At 35.7% G+C, this 13,031-nt stretch overlaps 1 protein-coding gene and 1 long non-coding RNA gene across 3 annotated transcripts in view; one reads left to right on the top strand and one right to left on the bottom strand.

The window, feature by feature from the left end:
- CTDP1 (CTD phosphatase subunit 1) overlaps positions 1–13,031 on the bottom strand; it is a 100,426-nt gene that overhangs the window by 29,842 nt on the left and 57,553 nt on the right. Inside the window, exons 12-13 of one of the 2 annotated variants that reach the window (XM_032694951.1) lie at positions 3,774–3,816; positions 2,488–2,595 (exon numbers count right to left, since the gene is read on the bottom strand). In XM_032694951.1, the coding sequence (XP_032550842.1) occupies positions 3,805–3,816 (12 nt within the window). In that variant the 3' untranslated portion in view covers positions 2,488–2,595; positions 3,774–3,804. Of the gene's footprint in view, positions 1–2,416; positions 2,596–3,773; positions 3,817–13,031 lie in introns of those variants that run through there. The other variant, XM_032694942.1, reaches the window with a different exon arrangement.
- Positions 401–3,545, top strand: LOC116790196. The gene is made up of 3 exons (XR_004358285.1): positions 401–455; positions 3,218–3,383; positions 3,478–3,545. It is a non-coding gene; the product is annotated as an uncharacterized LOC116790196 (long non-coding RNA).

Below are 13,031 nucleotides of genomic sequence, written 5' to 3'. Positions count from 1 at the left end.
GGGAAGGGAAAAAGGAATAAAACCAAAATAAAATATACACGATCAATAGCCCAAGATCTAGCAACTAAAGGAATTAGCAAAAGAATATCTCACTACTCTCCTTGGAATAACCGAGAGTCGCTCTGGAACGATCGTCGGCGTCGACAACAGTCTGTCCAACACAGCAGACTCAACAGCAGGGAAACCCGCACCTCCAAGCCTCCGGAAAGAAAGAGAATGAAGGCCTCTCCTCCTTTCTTCTTATAGCCCGGCTTATGTAAAAATCGTAGGGAATACCAGGTAAATCTGGGCCCTTCCTTGGTTACAAACTGGTCACCAAGGAAGGCCTAGACTAAACTACCACAGAAAAATACTGCATTTCCCCTCTCCTAGTAGCTCTAAGTTTTCCCAAAGATTACTTTTTTCCTCCATGCTTGAGAACTTCAAAAGTCACCCCAATCAGAGAAATGGTCAAGGTATTCTGTAGATATCAAGACTGAAGACTAACATTAAACTTAAGTGCTAGATTTTGTCTTATAAGTGCTGTGGTTCCAGTGTCACTAACTACCGGAGAGGTACAACGGAACAATGTTTACCAGAAACCTACAGCCTCTGCAGACCTCATCTCTGCTAGGAATGAGCTGAGCCAGAACAGAGGAGTACTGGATTGTATCTGGACTGTTTTTCTCTTGTTCATCTTTTGTTTTTCAGAGACTGGTACATTACCCTTCCTGTATGGTATCTCTTTAGCAGATACAACACTGACTGACCATGAAAACATCAATTTAAAGCTTCAAACTTAAAATGTAATTGGGATGACTGGCTCCTTTCTTATCAAGCAGAATTTCCTGCCTAGTAGACACTGGGTTAGCATCTGAACCAGCACTTTGTATGTTTTCCAGCATGTCATTCAGGCTCAATCCTGAATGCAATTTAACAAACTGACAAGGAAACTCTTAAGAGGGCAAAAAAGGAAAAGTTACTTAAGAAGCTGCTCAAAGACTTTATCCCAGGAATAACAGTACTAGCTTCTGAGTGAAGAAGTATTGCCAAGCTAACTTACAATCTGTCCTGTATACAGAATACAAGTTAAAGCAAGTACATTTGTAATTATCTTTTTACCCCATACATAGAGAATAGTATTTAGCAATATTCCTTAATAGGATTCTTTTTTCCTTTGGTTTTTAGAAATTGATGTATTTTCTACACAATGAAACATGACAGTAATACTGTCATGAATTAACAGTGACATGCCACCACCATGACTCGCTGCTTCAAATTACATTCTAAAAACATTCATCACCTGCTTGCTTCCTCTTCCAACCTTTATTTAGGAGAGAATTTTTCTTCTATCCATTTGAGACAAATTAAATTCTTATACCTTTAGATTGACTTTTTCTAAAGAACAATCATCAGAAAGACCGACAAAAAGTAAAAGGCTGTGCAAGCTTCCCATGTAGCTCCTTCTCCAATAAATCCCTGACACACAGAAACATCGCCACCCCAATCAAAATCTCCTCATAAATCTTAATATATAGCATTCTGTCGCAGTTTTTGCAGTTTTTCTCATACCTGCTTTGTGTGCTAGAACAAAGCTCAGAAAAGTTAAAATAATGTAAATAAGTCGCTTAAGTCCTACTACTTATATTAACCTCATTAAGGAAAAACTATTAGAGCTTAAATTCTTACAGCTGGGAACAGAGTTCAGTTAGAGAGCAGAAAGGAATATAACACACATCTGAGTCATGTTTGCACTTTCAGCACCTTGTGGTATGAGATGATGACTCCAGCAATTCTAAATTAAAAATGCTATAATCTCCATCTTATTCTAAATTGTTAGGCTTAAAAACTAGTAACAGGCTGTAAATTCAGAACCATTCATTAACATTATTAAAAGAAGCACTTATATTAAGTTCTAGTTCACTAGCAAATTGGTTGACAGACATCATTCAACAGTCAATGCTGGGATACTAAAATCAATTTTGAAGAACAGACTAGGAAGTTTAAATTTCTTTCTGAGTAGAGAAGCATTTTAAGAACCTCATTGTTATCAATGACCCATATAAAAGTATCTAAAAAATTCAGAATGAAAAAAACCATAGCTTCCCAAAACCACGCTTTATTTTACTTAAAGTAACACTGCGGAGGACACAGTCCTATATCTGACACAGGATCAAGACTACTTTAAAAGCACAGTTGAGTAGACTTCAGTTCTTTCTGAACAGTCTGGTCTGGTTCTCAACAGACATTTACTGAGATGACTTCCTTAAATCAATCCCAAAACATTGCAGAAATAAGCATGACAATTTCAGACTTACGAGAAAATGTTACTTACATACAGAGGTTAATGACAGATTGGACTGTCAAAAAGCATGCTGAATAGTGCCCAAACACAACAAAACATTAATGCTGCTTCTTATATTTGAAAAATTCATACCTGGGTATACTGCCTGTTAAGCTTCTTTCACTTGATGATGATGACGATGATCCAGGTCTCTGATCTGTTTTCCTTCCTAGAGTCTCTGTTGCACTAGTTTGAGGTTTTTCACCTTCCTCTTCTGGCTTTTTTTTTTCACTATCACTTTCATCACTGCCTTCTCCTAAGATGTCATCCACCTGCCAAAGAGTAGAGAGTCAGTCTATCTTCTAACAAACTACTCTGTATCACTCTTTCATAATAATTGGGTTGCTCTTTATTAATCATTAAGAATATGCTTCAGCTTTCCTTGGCCTTCCCCTTGTAACAACTCTGGCAATATTCTGTTCAAATTGAATATATTCAGTTTATGTTTAGCTTAAGATAAATACATCTATACACATACATGATATAGTCACACAAGAAACTATTATAAAAGGAGTGCTGTCTTTTGAAATTAAAGAGACAGATGTTTTATACTATTGTTAACATATTGATGCATGTTTTCTATTACACATATTTTATATTATCATAACATATAGAATCATTTGGGTATATTAAAATCTCTAGTAAGTATTCTTACATTTACAGGTATTCCTTGATGCATATATAACTTTAAAGAAGTCTATTCCTAAATAAAACAGTATAAATGAAACAACGGACAAATCCCATTTTAAACAGATTGTCTGCTTCTGCTAATTAATAAGGGCAAATCTAGTAAAAGGTTTACATATTTAGTTAAATAATTGTTTGGCCTTTGCTTCTGAAAAGTTAGCATAAGATTTGACAATCCTCTAAAAACATACAAATTTGTTCTGACAGGTCTGGATCTGCTGAAACCATCACTGAAAGCAAATCATACTCATGAGCCACCCTGATGAGCTTTGAATTAGCATTCAACCTTCAGAAAGAGACAAAACCATGAGGTGAAGTTCTCACAGTCTCTCTTATTTTTGTGAATGGCAGAAGACATGGAAACAAGCTATGTGTGAGTATTTCTCTACTGATATTCAAGAATTTTTCTTAGAAGCAGCTTATCTCAGCATAAGTTAAAATTTGCTTCACAATTACTCTGTTCTCAGTAATCCACACCTGCTTTATCAAGAAGAAAACTCCGCATATGAACATGGACCAAGAGTCAAAGTTGCCCTCTGTTTATCAAACTTGTTACAAGGTATACTTGTGAAAAACTATTTCTTCAAATATCTATTTGTTTCAGAGTTCTACAACTCAAGCTAGTACTGGATTTAAAAATCCAGGCTATACTATCCTTGTCTGGAATGATTTCTACACAAAATGAAAAGTAACTTGCAAGCTTCTTAGATCTACTGTTTAAGCTGTTCTTCTATTTGCCCTTGTTTTGGTACATTTTCACTACCTGAAACATTGCTGTCCAATGCCCAACTCTTTCACTGTGAAAGCTGCAAAGAAAGCATAATAAAAATGGAACAGCATACCAGCTTAGTGCATCTAAACACAGATGACAGTTTCAGGTAGAAACTGTAGGAATTATTATGTCAAATCAAATTACATTGGTCCAAAAATGTTTTTCCTATGAGCAGAAATTGTCATGTGCACAGAAAAAGTCTCAAGTGTTTAAGTATTACAGTTTGGGATAGGAAGGCAGGGAGATGTTGCCTGTATAGTTTTGGTGAGAGACACTCAAGGTAGCCAACATGGCCAGCAATTGTCAGCCCAATGGCAGCACAAATCTACAGCTCTAACAACTCCTTTCCAGCAAGTCTTTAAAATTACACTGCTTCATTTCAAAAGCGATACTTTTTCAGAAAGTCTTATGTTTAAAACTACGTTCTCTCTACTAAATATGTTAAGGTTTTCAAAGGACAAAGTTAGGCTGATAGACATTGAGTGTTACAAATGCTTCTCTCACATTTAAGTTTTATAGTCTTTTAAAATCTACTTTGTGTGAAGTTTTGACAGACTAGCAGTCTAGTTATTGCCATGTCTGTTTTTCTTTCATTCTGCACAATGACAACATTGTCCATTTGAACTCTGAATTGCCATTTAGTATTAGAATTACTAAGTTAGTTGTACACATATATGTTCCATTTCTCTGAAAGGGCATATAAAATGCATGTATAAATCACAGAAATATGGCAAATTTTGAAAATCATTGCATATGCAAACAGTGTGGAATGGTCCTTACAAACTACTTTAACTAGAAAGGCACCCAATACACAGATTCTGCCTAATTATTGACTAAATTGCAAATGTGCTGAAAAATAGAAGTATTACATCTTCATCTTTCATAATTTTCAAAAGAAATGAAAAACAAACCATGTTTTCATTACGGCAGTGAGATTTAAGCCCTTCACACTTGAAAAAATTAATAGGTAAAAAAAGTGCATTAACATCTAAGCACCAACTATCTATCTAGGCATCTATCTAACTAATTTATTTATTTGAACTTCAAAGAATGAGGAAACTTAATCTTGTTCAGAACACGACAGACGCTGATGTACCAAATACCAACTGCAACTTCAGCTTATATGATTTTATACGATTAGTAAAATGGAACATATAACACTTCACAACAAAATGCCAGCCAACACCAAATCTTACTGCTTAGACACTACCATAGCAGCCATCTTTAAAATAAAGACTTTTATAATCCAGCAAGAATGATTAACAATGAAAAATAATGATTCATCTCTTAAAAATGACAAAATTGTTCCATTCAGGAAGAGAATGAAAAGCCTGACAATTCTTTTAAACAGCCAACTATAAAAGCCACAAAAAGTCCTCAGCTGACAAAGCACAAAGACCAAAGAGCAATGAGATTTTCAGTCTCATTCTCTAATTACAAGATGAAAAGTACTTAAAGTTTTGTTAAAAAGAAAGTCAAAGCCTTCTGTAGTATTAACAAACCAGATCAGCTGGAAAATGTTTTTACTCCAGAAGTTGAGTTTACACATTCAAAATGAATCAAGACTCCAAGAAAATACCAAAAAAGAAACCGTCATGAGCAACCTCAATTTGTTATAGAGATTTTGGCAATATTTTGGTACAGTATTTATGGATATGACAGAAATCTACAGTGATGCCTTAAGGTTTTTGGAAGTAGCAATTACATAAGCAGTAATGCAAATGGCATATTAGAAAAAGAAAAGGAGGCGTGAATAAATTTCAATTCTTGTTTTTCAACTAGCAAGTACTTTAAAATCCAAGTTTTAATAGAACTGAGAAGCTACCTTAGCAACAGGACAACACTACTTCAATGATCTCTCTTAAAAGTGGTACAACAGTCTGAAACAATTCTTCACCGGAATTAAAGAAAATTCTACAAAAAGGAATAGGTTTCATAAACAGCTGTAAATTTTTTGCTCCAGTTCTGCACAGAAGATACACACATTTCTGCCCCCTCCACAGTCTTTCCAAAAAGACCTTTGCTCCCACTGATCATTTAAATTAAGAGAAAATCGGAAAAAAACCCCCAAGTATTTACAAAGAGTTCTTTAGGTATGTTTCTACTGCCACAAAAATGTTCACTGTTAGCAATGTAAACAATTAAACTGGTATTGACAGTAAGCATAGCTAAAAATCAGCTCCATTTCAGCATGAAACCTGCATGTCCTGAGCATGTATTTGAGATTGTGTTGAATACATTGCATCTTAGGACGAACTTGCAAAAACTAATATAATCTGCCATCTGAATGCACCAAAAGATTTCTATATTTCAATACCTTATATTCCCCCCACAGCATATAAAGTAATAAAAAATAACTTAAAAATGAAAGTCAGATGCACACTCAAGTACACCAGTAATTACATGTATCTTCATGTAAAACACAGTGTTACCTCACCATACTCTTTAGAGATACTTTAAAATGCTGCTGTGTTTGGTGCCAGGGACCATGATGCTCTCTTAGCAGTTATTAAACATAAAAGCCAGCAGACCACCAGCTCCATCCAATTAGTGAGTAAATGGATGCTCTGCAAACAAATACAAGACTAAAAAAGGCAAACAAGTGTTTTGTGCATGAATTCAAATTTCGCTAGCTTTATCTGCACTGCATTTCCTTTAATGCTCTTTCAATTACCTGAGTAAGTCTGACTCTCAGTGTTCCTATTCTGGATGATATACCTACATCATAAACACGATCAATACAGATTTGTTTTAATACATATCTCAAACTGTAAGTGTAAGGTAAAAGTTTATATATAAATATTATATATATTATATGATATACATCTTGCTTTTCTTGTGGTATATTTTTGAGTGGGAGGTAATTGCCTTTTTCCTCTGTGAAGGGGCATTAACCATGTACAGCTTTTTTTAGTTTAGGCAGTAAACAGATTTCTGAGTTATACTGAAAATCAGGCCTTTGGAATGAGAGCAAAACCAAACCTGTAACTTGTGCTTCCTGGCACTTGTGGTCTGGAATTGTTTTCATCTACTGTTATCAAACTGCACATAGAAATATTAGCAGTTCTTGGTAATGACCTACCAGTTTTAGGATGAAAAGCAATTATGTGAGAAGAAAAAGCTTTAAGTCTTAGCTCTATGCTGAGCATAGTTCCTACACTCAAATTTGAAAAACAGCAATTTAAAAACCACCATGTGCAAGTTACTTAGAGGAGCTCCCACTGCAGTTCCTGAAGGTTGGACTGAGACCCTGCTGGGAAATGAGCAGTGGCAATACAGCCCCAATAGCTGGAGTTCACAACACTGCTGACAGCACTGGCTACAACTCCTGCACATATTTTAATTGCAGCCCTGGGCAACAGAGCGTGCTCCTAAAAGGCAGATACTGCAGGAAAGAAAACCAAACACATTGCCTGTATTCATTTGACCACTTAACTTTTGGAAATGAAAAGGTACAGTAACTGTGACTACAGCCGTACAATTCACTACATTTGAGTTTTACTACTGCAGTTAATACTTTGACTAGAATGAAATGTCACTTAGAGATTACTAAAATGCAACACTAATAATAATCCTGTATCCTTGCTCATGATTGAGACCTCATTCTTCAAAGAACGCCATTGAAAAGTTCTGAGTAACTTTGAATTTCCCACCTAGAAATAAATTCCTAGATTTGAGTAGAAAATTCATAACCATTCTTAAGAACATTAAGAAGTTCTACGGCCAGAACTTGAAACTGCTAAAAGAAATGTGAGGTGCAGTTCTTTCTTGGTAATTAGGATGCTTCAAGTGCTGACTTAAGGACTGTAGGCAGGCAGTCCTTCTAAAACATGAACATTATTACAGGACAAGGGGGAATACCTTTAAGCTGAAGCAGGATAGATTTAGATTACATACCAAGAAGATATTCTTTACTGTAAGGGTGGTGAAACACTGAAACTGGTTGTCCAGGGAAGTTGTGGATATACCATCCCTGGAAGCGTTCAAGGCCAGACTGGATGGGGCTTTGAATATCCTGGTCTAGTGAAAGGTGTCTCTGCCCACAGCAGGGAGGTTGGATTTAGATGATCTTTAAGTCCCTTCCAACCCAAACCATTCTATGATTTTATGATTATTAGTATAATGAAAATTGCCATCTTCAATTAAGTTAGTAACACTTACTGATATTGGAACTAGAAAAAAAGCCCATTCCTAACTACCAATTTGTGAAACATCAATTAAATTCACATGGACTAAAAGTTACTAATTGTAAGATTCACAACAATTTCTTAATTCAAAGTCTCTAACGAGAAAATGTTTCAAGGGAGACAATACATGATTTCTCCAGAGGCTTCCTGAGTCAGTGACATTGCTGCAGCCTGGAAGCTATGGCTTTATCAGATTATAAAGCCATCCAAAACTCTAACCTTCTTTGTTCTGTTTTCAAAAGAAATCCTCTGCCAAAACATCATTAAATAGTAATAGACCTGTAAATCTACACTGTAATTTTTTTAAATGGTGAAATCCAAGATAAAGTAAAAATTACCACAATACCTATGGCCAGAATACAGCTGTTCACCCATCCAGGAGGACAGACTTGATAGGAGTCACCGAAAAACAAGGACAGCATTTCAACTCTGCCTTGTCTGTACACGAGCTTATGACTGGGATGGAAAGGAGAGATAGCCTGAGCCCACTGGAGGTAGCAAGTATGGAGCCCTCTGCTTCTCTGGTTGCAGCATTTCTAAAATAATGATAGCCTAGCAGAAATAAGAGCTCTGGTTGTTAAATGCAATGATTCTTCAACTTAGACTGCTGAAAATATCCATGCTAAAATTCCAACTACATAAGTTAAAGGTCAGCGCGTAAGAGGATGATCTACAGCCACCCTTCAAAGAAGGAATGTGTTTTTAGTCTGTTACTGACCATTACTTATGAAAGTTCTGGCTTTAGGTAAGACAAAAAACAAGTAGTTGGAAAAGGTTTGTCCTGAGGTTCTTTGCATGGGAGCAATCCTCTGCTGATAAGGGGGAACAGAATACTGCCTCCTCAGCAGCAAACTGCTTCTCAGGTCACTTTCATAGCTATAAACAACTATGGGCTGCACCATGACCTTACTGGACAGAAAAGAACCCCCACAGTTTGAGATCATGAACGTTTTTTTCCAAATATGGAGAAGTCTAATAATTTTTAACTTACCTTTGAGCCTAATTTTTCTTCTGTATATGAAAACTTTTCATTTTTTCCTCAATGAATTGAAAAGCTTTTTTACGTATATTTTTACTACCTAAATATTTAGATACAGCTAGCTGAGGAGCAAGATACTACCATCCATGTCTTCAAAAAAGCCAGAAAGTATTTTAGCATGCTTTTAAGAGGTGATGATGTGACATAATGCATGCAAACAAACTTTCCTACAATATGCATTAGTCTGCAATAAGAGATTTGGGTTGAATTTAAGTTACTTTGTAACAAAACATTTTCTTATACAAAGATGCCACTGGAAGGACAAACTGCCTGAATTAGGTTAAGTTGTCCCTCAGTACATACAATTTAAGGGAGAATGTGTGATGTAACTTAGTCCCATTTCTTCTGAGTAACCTCAGAAGAACTTGCCTTTCACATTCTGTTTCATCTATTATTTTTCCTTGGCATTAGAGCATTTTTCCTCCTTTCAAATTTCTGACTTTTACAGTAACATAATATGCATTTATGCATGTTCTTCAATGCCCCTTTGTCTCAAACACTTCAAATGCATTTTTCACTGTTCTCTATTACCACTGGCTCATCTGGGCAGGTGATAAATCAGTAAAACCAGAAGTGTAACAAAAAACTAGTCTTGTTCATAATTAAAAAACCTCCCTATTTTTCCTCTATTTAAATATGCATACATTGAAAACTATCTCTGTACTATCCTGATTTTGATAAACGCATGCTTTAGGTTGGATATCAAGTCTGGCAGTGTTGTTATACCTACTTTGATATCTTGGAAAACAACTGCTGTAAACAGTTTAAGGAATATTACCAAATCTTAGGAAAAAAGCTTCTATGAGATTTATTTCACATATAATTTATTTAGAGATTGTCTTTTATGTCCTGGATGACTACATTTAAATTAAAATGCATTCTGCTGAAATAAAAGCTGGTCAAAAAAAAAGCTATACATTTATATACTCAATCACGAACTACACATTCTTCAGTATCCATTTCCTTGCTGAAAAATCACAGGATTGTCTAGTAAACATGCTCAATACTTGCAAGCTTAAAGGAAATGGAAACCATTTGAGTGCTCAGCATTTTCACTATGCAGAATATTAATTTTGCTTTTTCTATTTTAATTATCCCATCCTTTTTAAAAAAACCTGATGGGATAACTCAATTAGTCTGTAAACACCTAGAATCACAGAATAATTTAAGCTGGAAGGGACTTCTGAAGGTCACCTGATCCACCTCCCTGCCTGAAGCCAGACCAGTTCCATAAGGTTACTCAAAGCTTTGTCCAGGAGTGGTTTGACTATCTTCAAATATGAAGATCTAAGACCACTCTGGGAAACCTGTTCCAAAGTTTGATTACCCTTGAGATGAAAAGATTTTTTCATTATACACAGTCAAAGTAAACCATGTTGCAATTTGTGTCTGCTGCCTCCTGTCCCATCTTCAGGAATGGTTCGCCTTCATCCTTTTAAACTCTCACGCTGTTGTTGACAGATGCTGAACTCTTGTCACCATCATTAAATGAGATGCCATGAGATTGAAAGGGTGCATTGTTTTTAAGAAAACACACTAGTTTGGACCTTGGTGGGGCTCTAAGTACAAGTTTTGTGCATGGCTTTTTCTATTAGGATAGGCAATCAACCACTAAACTTTAAATATTCATTTCTGATCTCTGAAGAGCTGGTACTTTAATGATAATGGCAATAAAGATATCAAGACTATGAATTAAAAAAAATAGGGAGAAAGTTGCATGCTGGAATTTAGCCTTATTTTCACAAATTCAAAGCTTCTAATTTGCTTTTTCTCAGAGAGCCAGGATAGGAACATTGAAATTACATGACAAAAACTGAGCAACAAAAGGGAAAATGAATTTACTTAGATTTATCCAAAGCCTTCTTCCCTCCCCTGTGTAACACTATCCATCATCAAAGAGAAACATGAGCTAGTATATCTTCAACAAATAAGTAGGTTTAAATTTAACTACATGGTTTCCTGGTCTTGCCAGATGAACAAAAGCAAGAAGGCAGAATGATTGATACTTTAAACATCCTGCTGCTAGACTGATGCAACATCAGTTGAAAGTAGTTACTTTTTTAAGCTGGGTTATTACTTAGCTGAACCACTTTCCTGTTCCACTTCAGTTTATGTCTACACTAACACACATGTCATAAAAGTACATGACAGCAGGAATAAACTGCTGGAAATAGACTTTGGATAAGCACCTCTATTAAATGTGTAGCCACAACCCGAGTAGTGGAAGACTGCAACAAGCAACTGAACAATTGCTTGGAAAAGTTCTGTTAAAAATACCTGCAAATCTCAGAAAACAAAACCAAAAAAACCTGAAACGGAAGGGAAACTCAAGCTGCATGCTCAAGTTCAAGTGCTACACATTACTAAGTATCCTGATTTCACCTCAGGTAAACCTTCACCTTAAAGAAGGTAGTGAACGAATCCCCAGATAACAGCCTGTTGCACTCAAATTCTGTTACACACTTTTTGTAGAGATAAGCACTATCTAAATATCCAGAGACCCAAATACCCAAAGAATCTGTTGATGCTATATAAATAGAATACTAAGGTACAGAAACTCTGAGGGAAGGAAAAGGAGAAAGGAAAAAATTCTTATACACCTTTGATGAACTTCGATGCAGAGAAATTACACTTCAGGTGTGCAAAATGAACAAAGACTAATATCAATAATTTTTCCTAGCCAACAAAGACTGGTAAAGACTAGCAGTATCCATAACTATTCCCTTTTTGTTTAACATAGGTTTACAATTCAGGGATTTCAGGTTGCTGCATGCATGTGTCAGCACAGCTCTCACCTTGTAAATCTTTATAGCGACAGGTTAAAAATTCGTAACAGTCTACAGTAGTACTGCTCAACCTTGTTCTAAAACAAGGCAGTATCACACTTTTTGTTCTCAAAGCTATTTTTTATACTTTAAATAAAATATATTTTGCTGAAATGCAGCAAGGAACAGCTTTGTCTTAGAATTTTGCAAGACTAAGTCTGGCTATTAACTGAGGCACAGTTTTGCCAGAAGTTGTCATAACTTTCTTCTTATTCCTAGAGATTTAGCAAGAGACATGCACAATCTAGATTTTTTTCAACATCAATTAATCTAATTTGCTAATGAAAGAACACCTGCACAAGTTGCTTAAATACTGCCACAAAATACCACTGACATATTAGGTTACAAATCTTAACATACTATTAAAAATGACACATGGCAATTTGAGAGGGCACAGAGCCCAGGCTCTGAGTGATCTTTTCTGACATCTCACTGCCAAGGGGAGACATCTGTAGGAAGATGCTAATGAACTGTTAAGGGCAGCATGCTATCAGTATGTTAGTATCATGGAATTAAAAAATTTCTGAGCTCCTAATTTGGTTTTATATTATTTATGTTATAAAACATAAATTTGTGTAAAAATCACTTAGCATAGGAATACTTAGTCTACTTGTATTGCTTCTTAATCATTACCTCAGGGCAAGCTTTCTTTGGACATAAACCTCATTTTAGAATAATTTTTTGATTAAAATATTTACAAATGCCCTCTTAAAAGCATCTACTGTCATGAAGTTCCACTTATAAAACACAAAAGAAAAAAATTTATGGATGCTCAACACATCTATTGTAGCATTCACCTACATAAGCATTTTATAGAGGATAGCAGATTGATGGCCCAAACCTAGTAAGCAATGGGATTCCCAGGTAACAAATTAGAATAAAGTGTCATTTACTGCTAAAGCTCACTCCCACTCTGGCCCAGCTTGATTTAGTTTCTTTCTGACACACAGAGGCAGCTTTGAAGAGGTGTGGACAGGTTTCCTTCATCACTGCAGCTTGTTGTCTGTCCAAATGGCTTTTAATATAGGATGGGACAGCTCTGAACACATACTCACTATTTTATCTGGAAATACCTGCTGAACTGGTGGAAAGAGTTTCAAAATAATTTTTTTTTTTTTAAAATATGAGAAGTGATACAGGTTTTTGCAGCCTGCATTTCTAAACAGAAACAGTCAGCTTTTATGAAAAAAGCACTAGG

The sequence above is a fragment of the Chiroxiphia lanceolata genome, chromosome 1, assembly GCF_009829145.1.
Source record: "Chiroxiphia lanceolata isolate bChiLan1 chromosome 1, bChiLan1.pri, whole genome shotgun sequence".
NCBI lineage: Eukaryota > Metazoa > Chordata > Aves > Passeriformes > Pipridae > Chiroxiphia > Chiroxiphia lanceolata.
Note: the sequence above shows the minus strand (reverse complement) of the source record. Positions and strands in the feature narration are given on the sequence as shown.